Raw genomic sequence first — 21,769 nt, 5'->3', positions numbered from 1 at the left:
GGCCTAACAAAAAGAATATGGTTTTTAGCTTTGACCATAGCTATTTTGTTACTTGCTGGTCATCTAATTATGTAGTAAAGATAAGCAAATAGACGTTAAAGTAACCTCACAAGCACACAGGTTCTTTTTTCTTTTTCTTTCAAAACAAGCAAAAGTTTTGGCACCAAGAAGTGCTATCATATATAAAAGGTGCACAAACACAGGAGTCATAATCTCTGGATAATTTGAAATTCAAGTAGCCCAAATGCTATGCATGTCAATTCTCTGTCACCGCAGCTTTAATATGACAGATGAAGGAAAAGCCAAATGCATACCAGTGCTTTTAATGTTTGACCTTGTAACAAGACTCTCAACAGACAACACACTTCATACAACCAAGGGCGGATCCACAGTGGTTAGTGGGGGTTCCCAGGAACCCATAACTTTTTCCGGCACCTTGTAATTGTATTGAAAAATATATTCAAGGTATAACAATAATTAGATGGGAACTCAGTAACAATATGGATGCTTGGCAAAAAGTAACTAGGCGGAGCGCATTCGCGCTAGAGATGCAGGATCGAGCCTCTCCGGTGGTCTTTTTTGCTTATTAAGCTCATTTTTGTATTCCGAAATATCTTTGCTGGGAACCCACAAACTAAAAATCCTGGATCCGCCTCTGTATACAACCCTACAAAAGAAAAAACAATGTCTACTAAAATGTTTTACAGCTTATACCAGAGTAAATCCACTCTGTTGGCGGAGAAGAAAAAAGAAAAATCTACTCTGTTGGAGCCAAAGGACCGCGACGACAAAGTTGCTGCATGATCCCAGTTCTGAGAAAAAAGAAAGAAGAAAGATAAAGCAGCATTATAAGCTGTCTAGGTGAAAATAAGGCTGCAAAAGCACCATGGACATGAGCAAAGAAGCAAATCATGGGATCCCAATCAAACTTTTATTCAAGTAGCAAGACAACTTATCAAAAAGAACAAAAGAAAAAGGGAAAAGTATCGCTTAAGTAGGCGTCATTATCTAAAGAAATTATCACCTTTATGTAATTATATCCCATTGCCAAAGATGTTAGTCTGAAATAGCACGAAAATTTAGCACCAAGAATGTTCCAAGTATTGACTCGTATTAACCAAGCCTTTTATTCAGATAAGCTCTTCTCGAGTCAAAGCACTTGTAACCTCTTCTATTAGTAGTCCAAGCAAACAGTCAGCATATTCATCAACAGAACCATGATTTGGCCAAAATTATATTGGTTTGAGATATACAGAGATCTCGAAAGCCTTCTATCTAAGCAGCACTACGCAACACCCATTCCAGTACACCTTTACTCTCTAGATATTCCAACAGGAAGCGTTCTAGACATAGCAGTACTTTATAATTGACCAATTCCTCTCCCAAGACAGGAATAATCTAATGTAAGTATAGCTACAAAATTGGGGCTTAGTTCCACAGGCAGATCTGCTAAGAGTCTTCTTCTGAAAGTAAGCACAATTGCAGTGAACCATAGTTTCTCCACAGGGTCATAACACAAAGGCAACTATAATATTAATACCAGGAGCAGTTGTGGCCATGCAGCAGTGCAAATTTTGTGGTGAGTGAAGCAACAAAAATATGTATTACACCTAAAATAGGTTCACAAATCATCTCATATCTAAACAAAGAAATTAAATAGATCACTACAAACCATGTGCAGTAACCGCCTTTGGATCCACTTGAAAGGCGATAGAGAGGGCATTCAGTCGTTTGTCTAGCGACTATACCGCCCGGCAAGCAACATCACTCGCTAATTAGGGACTCTGAAGAAGGCGAAGGTAAAGGCTGGGCGAGAGACTAGGCCAACTTACTGCTTACTGCCATGGTTTAAGCTTTAGGCTCCATAGACAAAACTCTATTTAGTCATAAGCCTGTCTCGTTTGGTCTTAAGTCCTCATTTCATTTAACAATATTGGCATCTAACTAAGAAGCGATAAAAAATAGGAAAAAAGGTGAGCCAGGTATTTTATGTAAGTTGGATCTTGAGAAAGCTTACGACCATGTGAATTGGGAGTTATTGGATTTCATTATGTCAAAGATGGGCTTCGGGGACAAGTGTAGAAGATAAATTATGTTTTGCGTTTCTACTGCCAAGTTCTCTGTTTTGGTAAATGGGAGTCCATGCGGTTGTTTTGTGAGTTCGAGGGGATTGAGACAAGGGGATCCTTTATCTCCTATGCTTTTTCATTCTGGTTATGGAAGCGTTGAGTAAGATGATGGATAGGGCGGTCAATGGAGATCTTCTGAAGGGTTTTGATGCTTATTTTAGACATAACAACGTGACAGTTACACAACTACTATTCGTTGATGATACGTTGGTGTTCTATGATGCAGATGTGGTCCAACTAGATCATTTGCATCAGATCCTTAATTGGTTCCAGGTTGTATCAGTCCTTAAGATTAATCTCAGCAAATGTGAGATCACTCCGGTAGGGTTGGTGGATAGCATTGAGGAGTTGGCGCAAGTGTTGAATTGTAAGGTGGGTACTCTTTCTATTAGCTACTTGGGTCTTCTATTGGGTGCTTCTAGTAAAGATATTGCAGTGTGGAATTCGGTGATCGAAAGAGTAGAGAAGCGGCTTGCGGGTTGGCAAAAGAGGTACTTGTTGAAAGGGGGACATAAAGTATTGATCAAGAGCACTCTCTCCAGCATTCCTACTTATTTCATGTCACTTTTGCAGGCTCTTGGCAAAGTGACGGAAAGGATGGAAAGACTTCAATGTAAATTTTTGTGGGACACAGCGGAAGTAGTACGAAACATCATCTTGTGAATTGGAGAGTTGTTACATCTCCAAAGGAGTGAGGAGGTCTCGGAGTCAAGGATCTTAGGGTGTTTAATAAAACTATGCTAGGGAAGTAGTTATGGCTTGGCTAGGTGGGATAGCCGAGCTATTCCCTTTTATTTCGGATAGAAGATTGGGCAAAATAAGATAAGCACTAGCATGATTTGCCTCGGCAATGTCTTCACCATCAATGATTATTTTTCCATCCCTAACCAACGTCACGATCTTCTCTTTCAGGATGAAACATTTTTTTGTTGGATGACTGATGATGCGATGAAATTTGCAATACTTGGGATTGTTGAATTTGTTAGCTTCGTGGGGTCGCTTTGATGGAGGAAGTTCAATAACCTTCTTGGTCAGCAACTCGTCAAGAATTGAAAGGGACATCATAGTTAGGAAAAGGGTATACTATTGCTTCTAACTCCTTCAATGTTAGATGACGCTTTTCTTCTCGAGGATGTTGACTTGCAATTTTTTCCTTCTTTTTTTGCTTAGCAGAGGATTTTATAGATGTGATTCCTACCACCATGGTTTCTTCATTTTGGTGCTTTGATAGTCGCTTCGATTCTTTCTCTTCCTTCCTAGGATCGAAAACATGTGAAGTTTTTCGATGAGTTGCGATGCTCAACTCCATGTTGTGTGCTCGCGTTGCCAATTCTTCAAATGTTCGTGGCTTAACTCCTTGCAGAATATATGCAAGGCCCCAATGCATTCCTTGGATGCACATCTCAAATGCAGACATTTCTGAGAGACACTCTTTGCAATCCAAATTCAATGCTCGCCAGCGGTTGATGTAGTCGATCACTGGTTCATCCTTTCATTGTTTGGTGGCCGTCAACTCTATTATGCTTACCGTTCGATGTGTGCTGTAGAAGTGATTAAGGAACTCCTTTTCAAGTTGCTCCTAACTATCAATATATCCCCATTCAAGATTGGTGTACCAATCAAAGGTGTTTTCCTTCAGCGAGTGAACAAATTATTTAACAAGCAGATCGCCATGTGTACCAGCATTGCTACAAGTCTCCACAAAATGTGCAACATGTTGTCTTGGGTTTCCTTTGTCGTCGAATTGTTGCAACTTTGGCGGTTGATATCCAATCGGCATAGGCAGACAATCAATTCACTTGGTATAAGGTTTAGAATAGTACAATGAGCTTTGTGATGGTCCACCATATTGAGCTCTAATGGTGTTTGTTGTCATATGTTGCAGTTGTTGGATAGACATCGTAGCAACTGAAGCAACTTGATTTTCACTTTGAGCGTTGGGCAACTTGGTAGCAGATTCAACTTCTTTTTCTTATGGTGTTGGGATGTGACTTGACTCGCCAGGGCTGTAGAGTTCCAACTTGTTCATCAGTTGGGCTATTTGAAGATCTTTGTCCTCCACGGATTTCCACAACGCCTCAATAGTTTGCATCATTGCTGCGAGTTGTTTCTCTGCATTGGTCGCATTGGTCATCATAGTAGTCACCACATTAGAAGATGAAGAATCCACCAAGTCTTCAGACTCGTAGAAGTTAGATCATGCTTGAGAAACTTCTCCAAACGACGAAAATGAAGTGTTTCCCCAGATCTTGCAATCGCCATTGTCGGTTTATTTTTGTCTAATGTCTCCAAGGAGATGAAACACTTCGATCCCTCAAAAACACCAGCTTTGAACATAGTACGAGTTATTGGGCAACCAACAACAATAACACGTGTGGATGAAACACCAAAGCTTTTCTCTGAGGCCATCATAGCAGTAGGTTTCAGAATTTGCAGATTTGATTTTGGAGATAAAGAGATGAAGGGAAGAGTTGGTCCCACTGGGCGTGCCGAGAATCTGTTCGCAATAAATTTTGCTAGCAGAAAATAGATAACTGCAATCATAAAACAAATGTGAGGAAATATCATTTTATTGATTATTTTGTGTGTACAACTTTGGATGTATCCCTTGATTCTAATCTCTATGTTGTTCGTCTTGATTCGAGGGCTAATGTAGCGTCTTTCTCGAATGAAGGATGGACTTCTGTTGTTTTGTTGAATCTTGAAAGAACTTTGAGCAGCACTTTGGATTGTTCTTGAGGGAAGACGGCTCTCGAACTCTCCTTCTTGTTGAAGACCTTTGGAGAAAACTTATGTACATGTCGTTGCTCTCCTTTGCCTCTAGTCAAGATGGTGTGTCAATTTCAAGATGTCTTCAAAATGGGATATGTGACCCTTTATATAGGTGTGAGCTAGAGCTTGGGGGTATTTTGGTCTCCAAGCAATTCTAGCAGGCCTTGGGCTTGAAGAACATGGATTGGGCTTCTCTTGTCAACTTGATGGACCAACCCAAATGCAATTTAGATTTCATTCAAGTCATGTATTTTTGACTTAAACAACTAATCCGACTTTATTAACCAAAATTTGACTTGGTCAACATGTCAATAATTTAGAATTTAATCCGAATTTTGTGTGGATTAATTCAATCAAAATTTCGATGTCTACAGTGACCAAATTGCAATTTAACCTGTGTCTTGCATAAAAAAAACCAAGGCATCTATGGTAGATTTAACAAGAAGATGAGTGAAAAAATGAATTTGATCATCAAGCCCAAATTAGTGGTCGAATTAAAGAACGCAAAGAAATTCATGTGTGAGAAGGATTAAATACACCCCTGAACTTGCGAGAAGGAGCAAATATACCCTTGCACTTTGCGAGAAGGATTAAATATACCTCTATGTGGCTTTTAATTTAATAAAAAAAATAAAATTTAAAATCAATTTTTCCATTTTCCTCAGCCGAAAAGGGTATATATGAGCCATTTGTGTAACGACGAAGATATAAATGAGCCAATTTTATAACAGAGAGTATATTTACTCTATATATTTGGATCACTTTTAAGAGTTCACAACACTAACTATACCTACATAATAAAGCGTCTTCATCCAAAACGTTTGAAACCTTCCTTTAATCAATTTCTTCAGACTAAGAACAGTTTATAATAATTATTAAAAAGAACACAACCTCATTTATTGTTATTGAGATTCATAAAGCACTTGAATAAACAAATTAAAAAATTAATTAAAATGATTAGAAGTCATAAAGCATATAAAAAAACTGCATTTGAAATTCACACAAAACAAAAATATAATTGAAAAAAAATGGAACATCATAATCTAGTCAGCGATATACTTGAACATGTGTATGACCATAACATATATAACTCAATTGCATCATCAATAGTGGGACTTTCAAACCTCGAGAAAAATGTCAAAATAGTGTTTCGAATTCTATAATAATCAAAAGGGAAAAAGTTACAAATATATCTCTCAACTTTGTGATTTAGAACAAATATATACCTCATTAAAAAGTTATATACCCTGTTGTTACACAAATAGTCCAAATATACCATTTTTGCTGGTAGATTTAAAAAAATAAATTATTTAGCTTATTTTTTAATTAAGAAAATGTCGCGTGACTTTAAAAAAGAAAACTCTACCCATTTTTTTAGTAGACTTAATATTTTAAAGTCATGTGATAATTTTTTTTCTGGTGGGTTGGGTCTAATTCATTTAAAAAAATTGATAAATATTTTTTTAAGTCACGGAGATATTTTTTAAATGAACCAGACTAGACTCACCAGAAAAAAAAAAAATTAACACGTGCCTTTAAAAAATAAGTCTACTAACAAAAAGTGGTTAGACCTGTTCTTTTTAAGTCAAACATTTTTTAATTAAAATAAACTAATGATTTTTAAAAAAAAATTATCAGCGAAAAAGATATATTTGCACCATTTGTGTAAATATATCTTTAGCCTTGTTAGACAACTCCTATTATTTTTCCTTTCACTTTTATTCTATTTGGTATTATGATGATATAAGTTGAGCTCGAAAAAGAATTTTGGATTCATATAACCGACCCCAACTTGTTTGGGACTGAGCATAGTTGTTGTTGTCTGGATATATTAAGCTTCGCAAGTAGTTTGTTCCTTGGAGTACTGTATTGACCTTAATCATACAAACTTAATCAAATACTATTTGGTGGTTTCAAATTGTATCTCACATTTTCCCTAGTTTTCTATAAATGTTTTGCACCATGAATGATGCCAAACTGTTTAAAACTAACATAAGTAGTCATAAAACAATTCAAGGAATTGAATTGTCAAACTTCAAAATTATTGAATTTTGAGTCTGACCTGAAGATGACCAGTATCACTCCAAGAAGCAATATATGGGGGTTTTGTGTCATAGCACGTATACGATTAACACATCCTTCATGGAGCACCTTCCGCAGCTGTAGAATTTTGGAAAAAGAAGTTGTTGGCAGGAAAATGTGATGTATACATACAGTGTCATAGTAACTATATAGATGATGTTAAGAAATAAAGTACGTGTAGAACAGCTTCCTCTTCTTCTTCATCACTGTCACTACTTTCACTGTCCATATCATCACTACCTGGCAGCAAGTCCCGCCTTTTTCCAGATATATTAGATAACTTAAAAATTCCAATCGAGTTCCCAGCACTTTTCTCTGCCTGAAAGAACGTGAGAAACGTGTTTCAGGAGCTTAAATCTTCTCAAGCAAATTTTGGTTGTTCCAGTTTTCATTTTCCCTACTATTAAAAAGGAAGGAAGAGAAACACACACACTAGCAAGCAAATATGTCAAACACATTAATTATCTCCCTGTGTTAGAGATGACAAAAACTAGAACAAAAGGAATTTCTGCAATGCATAGTAGTAATTACTTTTGCTTATGAAAAAGAGTGTGTGCAATGTGATCGTCCTAAGGTAAATGCGAACAGCTCTTGGCTAGAAATAAATGAGCAAGAGGACTACCCCTGATATTTCAATTCAACGCCATTACTTACTTGTGTTCCTGCTACACAGTATACGGTATGTGGAAAATCAGTCCGCACCAAGCCAAGAGAGTCAGGCAGCACATCAAAACTGTCAATATAAAATATGTTTAACAACCTTATGTCCCAATATTCGAGACATAACAAAAACTAATATAGTACAAAATACCTCAAGCAGGGCCAGCCAATGTGAAAGGCGTGAAGGGAATTGTAAGCACAAGGGTCACACAGAAGCTCTTCACCTTCCTCCAATTTGTCTACCCCTGGTTGCCATACTTTCGCTGGCAATGATGGTACTGAATCTGAGGATCCTTCACCTTTCTTTGCACCCTGCTTATTATTAAAATTTCAGATTTTTCGTTCATGTGACAAACTTGATAGCAAGAAGAACACAAATATTTGAGAGAGAAAAAAAAATCGCATCAGATCCTTCACCTTTCTTTGCAACCTGCTGCATTATTCAAATTTTAGATTTTTCGTTCATGTGACAAAATTGATAGCAAAAAGAACACTTATGTGTATTGCGCCCGCACAAAAATAGGGAGGAAATATATTTATTTTCCCCCCCTAATATCAGGCTATTTACGCACAAAAATAGGGGGAGGATTAGCAAATCTCCTACCGTAACTTGTAAAGTGTACAGTTGCACTGTAAATCTGGTTTGCACCATTGATGCATCCATGAGCTCTGTAAAATGAACAGTCTCTGTAATATCAAACAATCGCTCCAAACACTATTAAACAAAAACAAGGAAGCTCCAACAACATCTATTCCACCGGCAGGAGCACACACAGATCCCCTATTTCTATTTCTCGTTTTCATGACTTCTTTGTTTGAAGGGAAAATAATCCCCATTTCAAGTTGTTGTTGTTGGTTTTTTTTTTTTTTTTTTTTTTTTTTTTTTTTTTTTTAACATGGCATGCTCTTGATATACATGGTCCCACAATGAACGTTGAAATTGAATTTGGAAAAGGCTCAAATATGCGATCGATTTATCAGAAATGACTCATTTATATCATTCGTCAATAGTTTGACTCATTATGTCATCGAACTATGGAAAATGACTCATTTATGCCACTCATCAATAGTTTGGCTCATTTATGTCATCGAACTATCGAAAATGGCTCGTTTATGCCATCCATCAATAGTTTGATGCATTTATGCCATCGCCCGTTACCAAAATGACTCATCTATGCTATTTTTCATTAACGCCGGCTTTGTAATATCAGATATTACACGTGGCCTCCAACTAGATTATGATTGTGGATGGGTAAGGTGTATAGGTCAGATTTTTTATTAATTTGGGATTTAAAATTAGGCTGGTTTAATTAAACGACGTGGACCTCTAATTGGAAGCCACGCGTCATATCTGGTATTATAAAATGGGCGTTAATAAAAAAATGGCATGAATGAGTCATTTTGGTAACGGGCGATGGCATAAATGAGCCAAACTATTGATGAGTGACATAAATAAGCCATTTCCGATAGTTTGATGGCATAAATGAGCCAAACTATTGATGAGTGACATAAATAAGCATTTCCGATAGTTCGATGGCATATTTGAACCTTTTCCGAATTGAATTTAGTTGTATCCCAATTTCCAATGTTCACGATATACATAAATATTGATACAATTGCATTGATTGAATATGAGTTGTATTTCAATTTTTTATATTCATGGTATACATAAATATTGATGCATAAAGGATATCAATTTCCAGTCAACCAAATGTATACAAATTTGTTATGTGTGAATATGGACCAATGTATACCAAGTAAAATTATAAAGATATTAATACAAGCAAATGTATATCAATATAAAAGTGTATACCAATTTATTGGGTGAATAAGCACCGATGGATTCCGATCCAAACAAATGTATATCAATTTATTTGATGAATGCGGATCAATGTATACCGATTTTTTGGGTGAATACAGACTAATGAATCTCAATGCAAGCAAATGCATACTAATTTGTTAGGTGAATACGATGGGTTTCTGGTCCTAGTTGAATATCTTTTGCTAATTCTAAGGAGAGAGATGATTTTAAATATTTTTTTGCTCATCTTAAGGAAAAATTTTGGTTGAAAATTAGAAGAGAGAGAGAGGGTGCCAAATATTTTTAGCTATTTTAAAAATAAATAGGCTCATGTGGCGCACAACTTTTGGCCGAAAGGTTTGAAATGGTTATTTTACGCCAAATTTCTTAAAACATAGCCATTGTATGCTAATTATAAGTGTGTGTTGACTAGAGGTGGCAAAATGGGTAAAAAATATGGTTATCAGCCCGATCCAATCCATTTAAAATGGGTTGGATACCCAACCCATTTAATATGGGTCCAATATGAGTCAACCCATATTATCCACTTAAAATATGGGTAAATTAATGGGTAAAATGGATAAAACCCACAACATATAGTGTGTGTTTGGTATGGAGGAAATGTTTTCTAATTTTCCCATATTTGGTTGGTCAAAATATTTTGAAAAATATTTTCTCTAGGAAAACAAGTTCCTTAACCACCCCCTCCTTACCCCCCCCCCCAACCCACCACCCCTACACCCTCACTACCCTCGCCCTACCCCACCACTTAACCACCCCCTCCTAGCCCCACTACCTCCCTCCCCACCCCTACCCCTATCACCACCTACCCCAACCCCTACCTCTCACCTCCCTATCACCACCCCCTATCTCTCAACTTTGCAAAACTACACATTTTGTGAAAGTAGTGACTTTCAAAAATAGCAACTTTACAAAAGTAATCACATTACAAAAGTAACCGCTTTTTCAGAATATTACTTGCGAAAAGTAGCTACTTTTCAAGAATAGTCATTTTGCAAAAGTAGTCACTTAAGAAAATAGTCATTTTGCAAAAGTAGTCACTTAAGAAAATAGCCACTTTGTGAAAGTAGATAATTTTTAAAAATAGTCACTTTTTGAAAGTAGTAATTTTCATGAATAGTCATTTTATGAAAGTAGTTACTTTAAAAACTTACTACTTTGCAAAAGTAGCCATTTTTAAAATAGCTTCTTTGTGAAAGTATTAAAATAACCATTTTTGCAATGTGTTATTTCTAAGATAGTGGTCACTTTTGTAAAGTAGCCATTTTTTAAAGTGACACAAAAATGACTACTTTTGTAAAGTGGCCATTTTAAAAAAATGACAAAAAAAGTTGCTATTTTTGCAAATTTGCATTTTCGGTCATTTTGCAAGAAATATATTTTTGCAAAAATAACTATTTTTATGTCACCTTTAAAAAATGGTCAATTTACAAAAATAGTCATTTTTTGTGTCACTTTTAAAAAATGGCTAATTTAAAAATATAGTCACTTTTTGGGGTCGTCTTCAAAATGAAAAGTAGTCATATATGAAATAGACGTTTGGGAGGGGGGTGGGTGAGGGTTGGGTAGAGCGGTGGTGTGGGATGGGGTGGAATTGGGGTGGGTAGGTGAAGATGAAGTGCGTTCGAGGGTGGTCGTTGGGTGGGGCTGGGATTTGGTTGGGGAGTGGGTGGTGGGGGTTGGGGTTGGGTGGATAATTTCCAAAAAAGATTTTCTTTGAGGTCGTGTCATTGGAAAGGTTCGTAATTCTATTCTTCCCAAAAATGTTGAGCAACTATGTACTGGATTTGTGGACAAAATGGTAAATTAATCTTCTTCATATTGGCTACATGAAGCCAACATCTTTGAAGTAGCTTTGGATAACTCATTTTTTAACCGTGTTAAATATGGGCGGGTTGGGTAATTGATCCGTTTTTTGTCAACCCATTTTCAACCCGACCCATATCTGACTCAACCCGCCCGTTTGCCACCCCTAGTGTTGACACACGGTGCCAAATTCCCGAATATCTCTACGTCTAACTTTTTGTTTTCTGTCATAATAATTTGTTTGAAATTTTCGCTTATTTTAACTATACTAATACTAATTTCCGGACACGTGCATTTTATGCTAACTAGATCTATACTATATTAAAAGCACGAAGGGTCTTAGAAATGTTGATGAAGCTTTTTGTCCTTTATTAAAAAACTTTGCAATAGACAAACTTGTCATTTACTATTTATTGGAAAAATTATAAATACAAATAAACTTTTTATTGAGAAAAACAAAATTGCCTTCTGACAAAAAAGGAAAAAGAAGAAGAGAATAAGTAAGAAATCCCTTCTTCAATTAATTTCCCTTGCAAAGTGTGATTATCGTAGGTTAAAAAAGGGAAAAAGAAAGGAGAATAATAGCCTGTTTGGTCAAGGTTATTTTCCCCCCAAAAGTACTTATTTTTTCAATAAGTTCTTATTTGAAAAAAAGTGAGTTGTTTGGCCAAGCTTTTGGGAGAAAATAAGTGTTTCTGGGGAGTAGCAGAAGCAGTTTTTCAGAAGCTAAAAAAAAACTGATTTTGCCCAAAAGCACTTTTTTTAAAAGTACTTTTGAGTCGAGGGTCTTTCAGAAACAGCCTCCCTACCTTTCAAGGTGGGGGTAAGGTCTGCGTACACTTTACCCTCTCCAGACCTCATGTTGTGGGATCCAACTGGGTATGTTGTTGTACTTTTGAGAAAAATACAAATAGAAACACTTTTTAAAAGCTTGGCCAGATACTAATTGTTGTTCAAAATTGCTTTTTTAAGTAATTGGCCAAACACAAACTGCTTTTCCTCAAAAGTGCTTTTTTGAAAAGTACTTTTAAAAAAAATACTTTTAAAATAAGCTAATTTTAGAAGCTTGACCAAACAGGCTATAAGTATAAAACTTACTAATTAATATATCCCTGTTAAAGAGTAGTCAAATTGTCGTAGGCTTAAAAGGAAAAGGAAGAAGAGAATAAGTAGGAAAATTATTATTTAATATCCCTATTAAAGAGCATTAAAAACCATGGTTAATATCCCAATTGGTTGTTCTCTAGGGATTCTACGGTTTAATTTACGGGTAGGTTATGTATTTGTTAAAGAAAAATAATAACACAAGAAAATTACATTATTTAGTAAAGTTATCGTTTGCATTATTCATGTACAGGTGATTGCATGAGTATTTTTAAGATATAAGACTCTTCCTCAACTAATTTATGTATTTATAAATCCTTCCTTATTTGATAAAGTAACACCAAAAGTAGAAAAATCAAACTAGGAACCCTTCTTGCCCCTAAAGTTATATTTATGTTTAGGAGTTTTTGTTATTTATTATATAGTTATATGAACAAAATGTTACATCAAAATTGAAAGAAATAAAGTAGGAAACATCTGTGCACTCGAACTCCATTAGGTTTCAAAGTCTTTATTTTGTGTTAATAAAGTATGATCAATTTAATTTTGTATGACTTGATTTGTAAGTAAAATAATATTTTGTAGAAGTTGTACATATATCAAGAAATAATTTCATGTCTTAACATTCTTGCCTTATTTTTTTAAAAATTGAAGCCTTCTTCTTTTTACAGCTGCACACATATCAAGAAGTTCTTGTAGTCAAATAAAATAATATTTTGTAGAAGTTATACATAAATTCGATCAATGTATGCCTTCCTTAGAATAGGTAGTAGATCATTGTCAATGTTATGTTACACACCTACACAAAAATATCATGATAATTATTTGAGATAGAGTTGATATAGTTGTTGAAATATTTTAATTGATGTATATAAAGCATAATTTCATGTATGTATATGTATGCTTTGTCTGATTCAAAATTATGAATCCTTTCATCTGTAAATTTAACAAAATAAATATTGGTTAAATTATTTAAATACAATTGTCTTATAAAAATTAGCACACGCTATTTACGGCCATGAAAGGATTCAAAATAGTGATATAAAACCTTCAAACATTTTAAAGAAAAATATAAAATTATAATATAAATTTGACGCACAAACAAAATTAGTGATATATTTCAAGAACACAAGCAGTGTGATAAGTCCAGTACTTTTATGAATGTGGAACTCCAGGATCATGAGTAAGAGCGCGATCATGAGTATAATTATTGATATATTTCAATTTGTCCCATTTTCATACGATTAGGTTGCACATTTTTTCATGTAGGAATAACCTGGGAAATTCAACTCATCAATAGTAAGTGGACGCGCTTGAACCTAGTAGCGTTTGAACACATTATACTACATTTTGAATCATAACCACCACCATCCTTTTATGGTTGAAACTGTTATGAGCTCAAATTGTAATATTGTAATTCCCTTTTAATTGTAAGTGATTAGTTGACTAATGTGATGGATTAGCTTAGCTGGACAGGTAGGAGTTAACTGATTAGGTCCAGAAATTAGTTAGAAGTCCAGAAAGTAGTTAGAGGTAGTTAAGGCAGACGCGTGGGAGTTAGTTACAGGCGCGTGGGCCACACGCGCCTAGTCCAAAAATCAGTTACTTGGCTGTAACTGCATTTGCCGCCTAATTGAGCTATATAGATCTACTTATCCATTATGTAAGGATGTTTTTTTGGAACATAAGGAAAGGAAGAACCCAATTCTAGCTCTATTCTCATTCTTTTTCTATTTCCCAGTTGTTCTAGAGTGAATTTGTTCAAGAAGGGTTAATTCCCATCTTTAGGATCATTCAATTCGTTATCTAGCTGTGTAAGTTTCCAGGCCACATCATTGGTATCAGAGTCTCGATCTTCTGATCTATAAAATGGGAGACCATAACACTCGCATGCAAGAGCTGAGGAGGGAAGTTGACTCCTTGAAAGGGCCAATAGAGGGAGTTGTCAGTTCTGTTGCAGAAATGCAACAAACTGTGGACACTAAGATGGCACAAGCAATGGAGGAAATGAAGAGATTGTTAATGGGGAACAGAAATGCTCCAGTTCAAGTTGAAGTAGAGAGGAATGGGGTACAGGAGAAAGACAACCATAGAGCAAACAGAAGACCTCATGTAGAAATCAATAAGGCTGGGTATAGGGGACAAGCTGGACTTAGAGACCAACTCACAAACCATAGATACCAGATGGAATTCCCAAGTTTTGATGGCACTAAGTTGAAAGAATGGCTATACAAGTGTGAGCAGTTCTTTGAAGTAAGTGAGATCCCTGATGATGCAAAGGTAAAGATGGTTTCATGTAAGTTGGAAGGCAAGGCATTACAGTGGCACCAAGCATATATGAAACAAAGGCTAACAAGGGATTGGCCAAGATGGGGAGAATACATCACATGCCTGTACTCTAGGTTTGGTACTGAGCTTTTCGATGACCCCATGGGAGCCTTCAAGGATTTAAGGCAAGTAAGTTCTGTTCAGGAGTATGTTGATATCTTTGATGAATTACTTACTAGAGTTGATCTTTCTGAAGATTATATAGTTAGTTGTTTTGTGAGAGGGTTGAAACCTGAAATTGGGATGACAGTTAAGATGTTAGGCCCAAGAAGTTTGGCTAAGGCCATTAGCTTGGCAAGGATCCAAGAACAGACATTAGACATTCAGCAATAAGTTTTCTTCCAAAATTTCAATCTGTCAACCTCCAGAAATACCACTAGATTTACACCCTCTTTTCAACCTCATAATCAACCTTACTCCAAGCCATATAACCCTCCTAAAGCAACCCATATCCCTAGACCAATAAACACTACTACCCAAAACACTAACAGTACCAACAGTTCCAGACCAGTTTTTAGGAATCCAAAACTACTTACTCCTGCTGAGATGGAAGAAAGGAGGAGTAAACGTCTGTGTTACAACTGTGATGAGAAATACTCATTTGGCCATGTATTCAAGAAGAAAAAAACAATTATTCTCAATGGAAGTAGAGGACTATGAAGAACCAACTGAAGGAGGAGATGAGGTGATGATGGATCCAGGTGACTTATTGGCTGTCATGGCTCAAGGATTAGAAACAAATTCTGAGGGTGCTATCTTACCTCATGTATCCATGCATGCCATGACTCACACCCATGATTTTAAAACCATGAGGGTAACAGTATCTGTCAGGGGAAAGGCCATTAAAGTCTTGATTGACACTGGCAGCACTCATAACTTCCTAGACTACAACACTGCTAAAAAGCTGGGGTGCTTTTTGACAGCTATAACCCCTTTTAATGTGTCCATAGCTGATGGTAGTAAAGCCCTAAGTTCATAAGTGTGCAAAAAGGTAGAATGGAAATTGCAAGGTGTTTGTTTTGAGTCTGATATGCTAATACTACCCATTGGTGGGTGCAATATGGTCCTTGGAATTCAGTGGCTGATCACACTAGGGGATATCATGTGGAGCTTCAAGAAACTCAAAATGGAATTTTGCATGAATGGAAGGAAAGTTTCACTAAGAGGAGCACAACTACCTGCAACCAAAATGATTCCAGCAGGACAAATGCACAAGCTGCTTGCTCAGCATGCTGAACTTTGCATGATCTCAGTAGGAATGCTTATTGAAGAAGGAAAAGGAGATGGAATCAGTCTATGTGCCATGGAAGGTGAAAATGTTGCAGAAGCACAACAGCAGGACTTGACAAATGTTTTGGACAAGTATTCAGACTTGTTTGAAACTCCAACTGAACTGCCCCCCTCTAGAGGGCATGACCATAAGATCATCCTCAAAGAAGGTACTTCCCCAATCAATATAAGGCCTTATAGATATCCTGCTGTCCAAAAGAATGAAATTGAAAAAATGATTGATGAAATGATAAGCTCTGGGTAATCAGAAATAGTACTAGTCCTTATTCTTCACCTATTGTCATGGTGAAGAAAAAAGATGGATCATGGAGGATGCGTGTAGATTATAGGGAGTTGAACAATTTCACAATAAAGGACAAATTTCCAATACCGGTTATTGAAGAATTATTAGATGAGCTATATGGAGCTAGATTCTTTTCAAAACTTGACCTTAGATCTGGTTATCACCAGATCAGGATGTTTGAGTTTGATATCCCTAAAACAGCCTTTAGAACACACCATGGTCACTATGAATTCCTAGTCATGCATTTTGGCCTTACAAATGCCCCATCTACCTTTCAAAGCCTGATGAACCAAATTTTCCATCCCTACCTCAGAAAATTCATTCTTGTGTTTTTTGATGATATACTTATCTATAGCTCTACTTGGTCTGATCACTTGTTGCATCTAGAAGAGACTTTCAAAATACTAAGAAGTAATGTTTTGTTTGTGAAGAAGAGCAACCGTGACTTTGGAGTTCTTAAAATTGACTACTTAGGTCATGTGATCTCTGAGGGAGTAGTGGCAATGGATCAACATAAACTAGATGTTGTGTCCCAGTGGCCTGAACCAAAAACACTGAAGGGACTTAGGGGATTCTTGGGATTAACTGGTTATTACAGGAGGTTCATCCAAGGATATGGAATCATTGCTAGACCCTTACATGATTTGCTTAAGAAGGGCAGTTTTCACTAGAATCAGGAGGCTACTATTGCCTTTGAGAAGCTCAAAAGGGCACTCACAACTGCACCTGTGCTTACTCTTCCTGATTTCTCTAAGGAGTTCACAGTTGAAACTGATGCATCATGTCATGGCATTGGTGCTGTACTGGCACAAGACCATAAACCAATTGCTTACAGCAAGGGGTTGTCTAACAAGAACATGGCACTTTCTGTCTATGAAAGAGAGTTGTTGGCATTGGTTACTGCTGTTCAAAGGTGGAGGCCCTATTTGCTTGGTAGGCACTTTACTATCAGGACTGACCATCACAGTCTCAAGTACTTACTTGGGCAGAGAATATCCACACCAAGCCAACAAAAATGGTTGATCAAACTACTTGGTTATGACTACTCTATCATGTATAAGAAAGGTAAGGAGAATGTGGTTGCAGATGCCTTATCAAGGCAACCTGAAGAGGTTCAATTATTCAGCATCTCAGGTGTGCAATTTCCTTTAATAGAGGAGGTTAAGCAATCTTGGTATCAGGATACCAAACTTCAGAAGCTGATTCAAGATATATAATCCAATGCACCCTACAAACCTTACTATCAGTTCACTGCTGGTGTGCTAAGCAGGAAGGGCAAGATGATGGTTGGGTTGGATACTACACCGAGGAAGAAATTGTTGCTGCATTTTCATGCAAGTGCTTCTGGTGGTCATTCTGGCATTTCTTCTACCTTGCATAGACTCAAACAAGAATTTTACTGGAGAAAGATAAAGCAGGATGTATACACATTTGTGAGGGAATGTGACACTTGCCAAAGGTGCAAGAGGGAGAATGTTCCATATCCTGGCTTGCTACAGCCCTTGCCAATTCCTGAAAGAGTGTGGCAAGATATTTCCATGGACTTCATAGAAGGTTTACCTAAAGCTGCTGGTAAAGAGGCTATCTATGTGGTGGTAGACAGACTCAGCAAAGCAGCACACTTTTTTGCCCATAAACATCCATATACTGCATTGGATGTTGCACAACTTTTCATGGATGGTGTATTCAAACTTCATGGCATGCCTAAGACTATTGTCTCAGATAGAGATCCTGTTTTTGTCAGCAAATTTTGGATGGAGTTATTCAAATTACATAAGGTTTCCTTGCTCACATCTAGTGCCTACCACCCTCAAACTGATGGGCAAACTGAGGTGGTGAACAGGTGTTTGGAGAGTTATTTGAGGTGCATGACTTTTGATAAACCCAAAGAGTGGCCTAGCTAGTTAGGCCTTGCTGAGTACTAGTATAACACTTCCCATCACTCAGCTATTAACATGTCCCCTTATGAGGCTGTTTATGGTAAAATACCACCCCCCTTACTACCCTACCTCCCTTTGACTCTCAGCTGGACATGGTTGATAGAAGTCTACAAGCAAGGGAAGCTACCCTCAGGAAACTCAAATTTCACTTGGCTCAGGCTCAGAATAGGATGAAAATGCAGGTTGATAAGCACAGGACTGAGAGGTCTTTTGAGATTGGTGATTGGGTTTTTGTAAAGTTGCAGCCTTACAGGCAACACTCTCTCAAAGATCACTCCTTTCAGAAGCTATCATCTAAGTTCTTTGGCCCTTTCCAAGTTACTGCTACAGTAGGACCTGTTGCCTATACTTTGGCTCTACCTAGGGGGTCAAAAATTCATCCAACTTTCCATGTCTCTCAGCTAAAGAAGAAGATAGGCTCTCACATGGCATCTACCACACTACCAGAGGTTCACTCAGACTCTGGTCACATTTTGCTGACCCCTGCAGCTATTCTTGACAGGAGATTGGCCCAAAGGAGGGGAAGGGCAATCACTCAAGTCTTGGTGAAATGGTTGAACTGTGCTGAGGAGGACAGTACATGGGAGGAACTACAGGATTTCACCAAGAGGTTTCCTCATTTTAATCCTTGAGGACAAGGATGCTTGAAGGGGGGGGGGGTATTGTTATGAGCTCAAATTGTAATATTGTAATTCCCTTTTAATTGTAAGTGATTAGTTGACTAATGTGATTGATTAGCTTAGTTGGACAGGTAGGAGTTAACTGATTAGGTCCAGAAATTAGTTAGAAGTCCAGAAAGTAGTTAGAGGTAGTTAAGGCAGGCGCGTGGGAGAGTTAGTTACAGGCGCGTGGACCACACACACGTAGTCCAAAAATCAGTTACTTGGCTGTAACTGCATTTGCCGCCTAATTGAGCTATATAGATCTACTTCTCCATTATGTAAGGATGTTTTTTTGGAACATAAGGAAAGGAAGAACCCAATTCTAGCTCTATTCTCATTCTTTTCTATTTTCCAGTTGTTCTAGAGTGAATTTGTTCAAGAAGGGTTAATTCCCATCTTTAGGATCATTCAATTCGTTATCTAGCTGTGTAAGTTTCGAGGCCACATCAGAAACCTTTTCGCTACAATTTTATTTATCTTATGCTGCTTTTCCCTCCGTAATCTGATGTATCTGTCAGATGTATTTGCAGTCTTTTATCCTCTTCCGCTTTCTTTTGTGGGAGTAAATTCTCTCTCCGATTTTCAAATTTGTGCCATAAAACTTGAGTGGTTTCAGATTACATTGTGAAAGAGAAATCAATGAGAAAGCGATAAAAGTTCATCACGTAACTACTACCAGACCAGATTAGATTAAATTATAAACAACTTATACAGTTGATATGTAGCCAATAAAGCAATAACAAACAAAACAAGCGATCTCACTTTTTTTAGTTTACTTTTCACTATCTTGTCCATGGGCAAACACATTGAACATATGTCTTAGCTTTCACTCTCCCATTCCGCGATATGAAATTGGTGAAAGAATGTCGTCCATAGCCATATATGCCTATATTGTTAGCTTAAGCAGTGCTTTAAAAGGCGCGGGCGTAAGGCGAGGCGTAAGCCCGAGGCATGGGGCGTAAACCCCGTGGATATTTTATTTTTAGTATTTTATAAATTAATAAAATAAACATACAAATAAAAAATACTTTAAAATTATTAAAAATCAAAAAATAATAAAATTAGTAGGAAGATGTATATATCTATTATTAACATGCTAACATGTCCACAAACCATAAAAAAAATCTTGAAAAAGGAAATGACGTAACTATGCATTACACCAATAACATGACTAGGATGAAACATAATTAGAGTAGTAAAAATGATACTTTATCCTAATGATTCAAAGATAAAAATGCATGATAATAATACAAAGTTATTATTTTAAAACCTAAAATTAGATTAAAAAATTAATACTCATTCCAATACAAATAGCCATAATAGAGTCTGCAAACATTATCTAAACTAGAGTGACAAAAGAAATTTGAAACTAAAAACTATCTCGAAAAAAGATAAATTGAAGAATGCTAAAAAAAAATCTTGAAGAAAATAAAGCATAAAGAAGGAAAATGCAAACATGGAAGCATAGTAAGAATTGGAGGACTGAGGACAAAAACTCTTTGCTTTGTGTTTGCACTTTTTGCAAACAAAAGAAGTGTATTTGTTACTTCATAAATAACGAGAAAAGATTATGAAATTAGGATAAACAATTAAGAATTTTTTTTGAACATTTTTAATATTTTTAGTTTGAGAATTTAATGAGTTAAAATTATATAACTCATATTTAACTTTTTTTAAAAAAAATTATTAAACAATTTTGGTTCAAATTAGGAAAAGTTTTCAATATAATAGACGCATGTTGGCATTCAGCCTTCCTTCTAGGTGAATATCTAAACTGGCTGTTTACTGTTCTATAATTATTATTTAGGAAGTTCATACCATCAGGCCTTACGCCCCAAAGAAATGCCTAGAATGTTGGGGCTTACGCCTAGGCGAATGACCAGAAGGTTGGGGCTTATTCCTTGGGGCGTAAAGAAATGCCTAGAATGTTGGGGCTTACGCCTAGGCGAATGACCAGAAGGTTGGGGCTTATTCCTTGGGGCGTTCTTGGTACGCCTCACCCTGAAAACGACTTTTAAAACACTAAGGCCAAGTTAAAAACCATTCCATATCTATTTTGTTGCTTTTTCTACCCAAAAAAAAAAAAAAAAAAACACCATTTCCATAGCTATCTTTGTTAACTTGGCCTAACCAAAAGAATATGATTTTTAGCTTTGGCCCTAGCTATTTTGTTACTTGTTGGTCATCTAATTATGTAGTAAAGATAAGCAAATGGACGTTAAAGTAACCTTACAACCACGCGGGCTCCTTTTTTCCTTTTTCTTTCAAAACAAGCAAAAGTTTTGGCACCAACAAGTGCTATCATATATAAAAAGTGCACAAACACAGGAGTCATAATCTGTGGATATTTGAAATTCATGTAGCCCAAATGCTATGCATGCCGATTCTCTGTCACCGCAGCTTTCAATATGACAGGTGAAGGAAAGCCAAATGCATACCAGTGCTTTTAATGTTTCACCTTGTAACAAGACTCTCAACAGACAACACACTCTATACAAGCCTACAAAAGAAAAAACAATGTCTACTAAAATGTTTTACAGCTTATACCAGAGTAAATCCACTCTGTTAGCGGAGAAGAAAAAAGAAAAATCCATTCTGTTGGAGCCAAAGGACAGCCACGACAAAGTTGCTGCATGATCCCAGTTCTGAGAAAAAAGAAAGACGAAAGATAAAGCAGCATTATAAGCTGTCTACGTGAAACAAGGCTACAAAAGCACCATGGACATGAGCAAAGAAGCAAATCATGGGATCCCAATCAAAACTTTTATTCAAGTGGCAAGACAACTGATCAAAAAGAACAAAAGAAAAATGGAAAAGTATCGCTTAAGTAGGCATCATTATCTAAAGAAATTATCAGCTTCATGTAATTATATTCCATTGCCAAAGATGTT

At 36.6% G+C, this 21,769-nt stretch overlaps 1 protein-coding gene across 1 annotated transcript; it reads left to right on the top strand.

Moving 5' to 3' along the window:
• The first annotated feature begins 2,216 nt into the window (after window positions 1–2,216).
• LOC132631213 (uncharacterized) lies at window positions 2,217–2,792 on the top strand. Its single transcript, XM_060346808.1, has one exon. The coding sequence runs from the start codon at window positions 2,217–2,219 to the stop codon at window positions 2,790–2,792; it is 576 nt and encodes a 191-aa protein (XP_060202791.1).
• Window positions 2,793–21,769: the final 18,977 nt, after the last annotated feature.

This window comes from Lycium barbarum, chromosome 3 (genome assembly GCF_019175385.1).
Source record: "Lycium barbarum isolate Lr01 chromosome 3, ASM1917538v2, whole genome shotgun sequence".
Classification (NCBI taxonomy): Eukaryota; Viridiplantae; Streptophyta; class Magnoliopsida; order Solanales; family Solanaceae; genus Lycium; species Lycium barbarum.
This window is presented reverse-complemented; position numbering and strand designations above follow the sequence as displayed.

Bases quoted from the DNA above. Each gene is read 5' to 3' on its own strand.
- LOC132631213 (XM_060346808.1), top strand. From the start codon at position 2,217: ATGGAAGCGTTGAGTAAGATGATGGATAGGGCGGTCAATGGAGATCTT.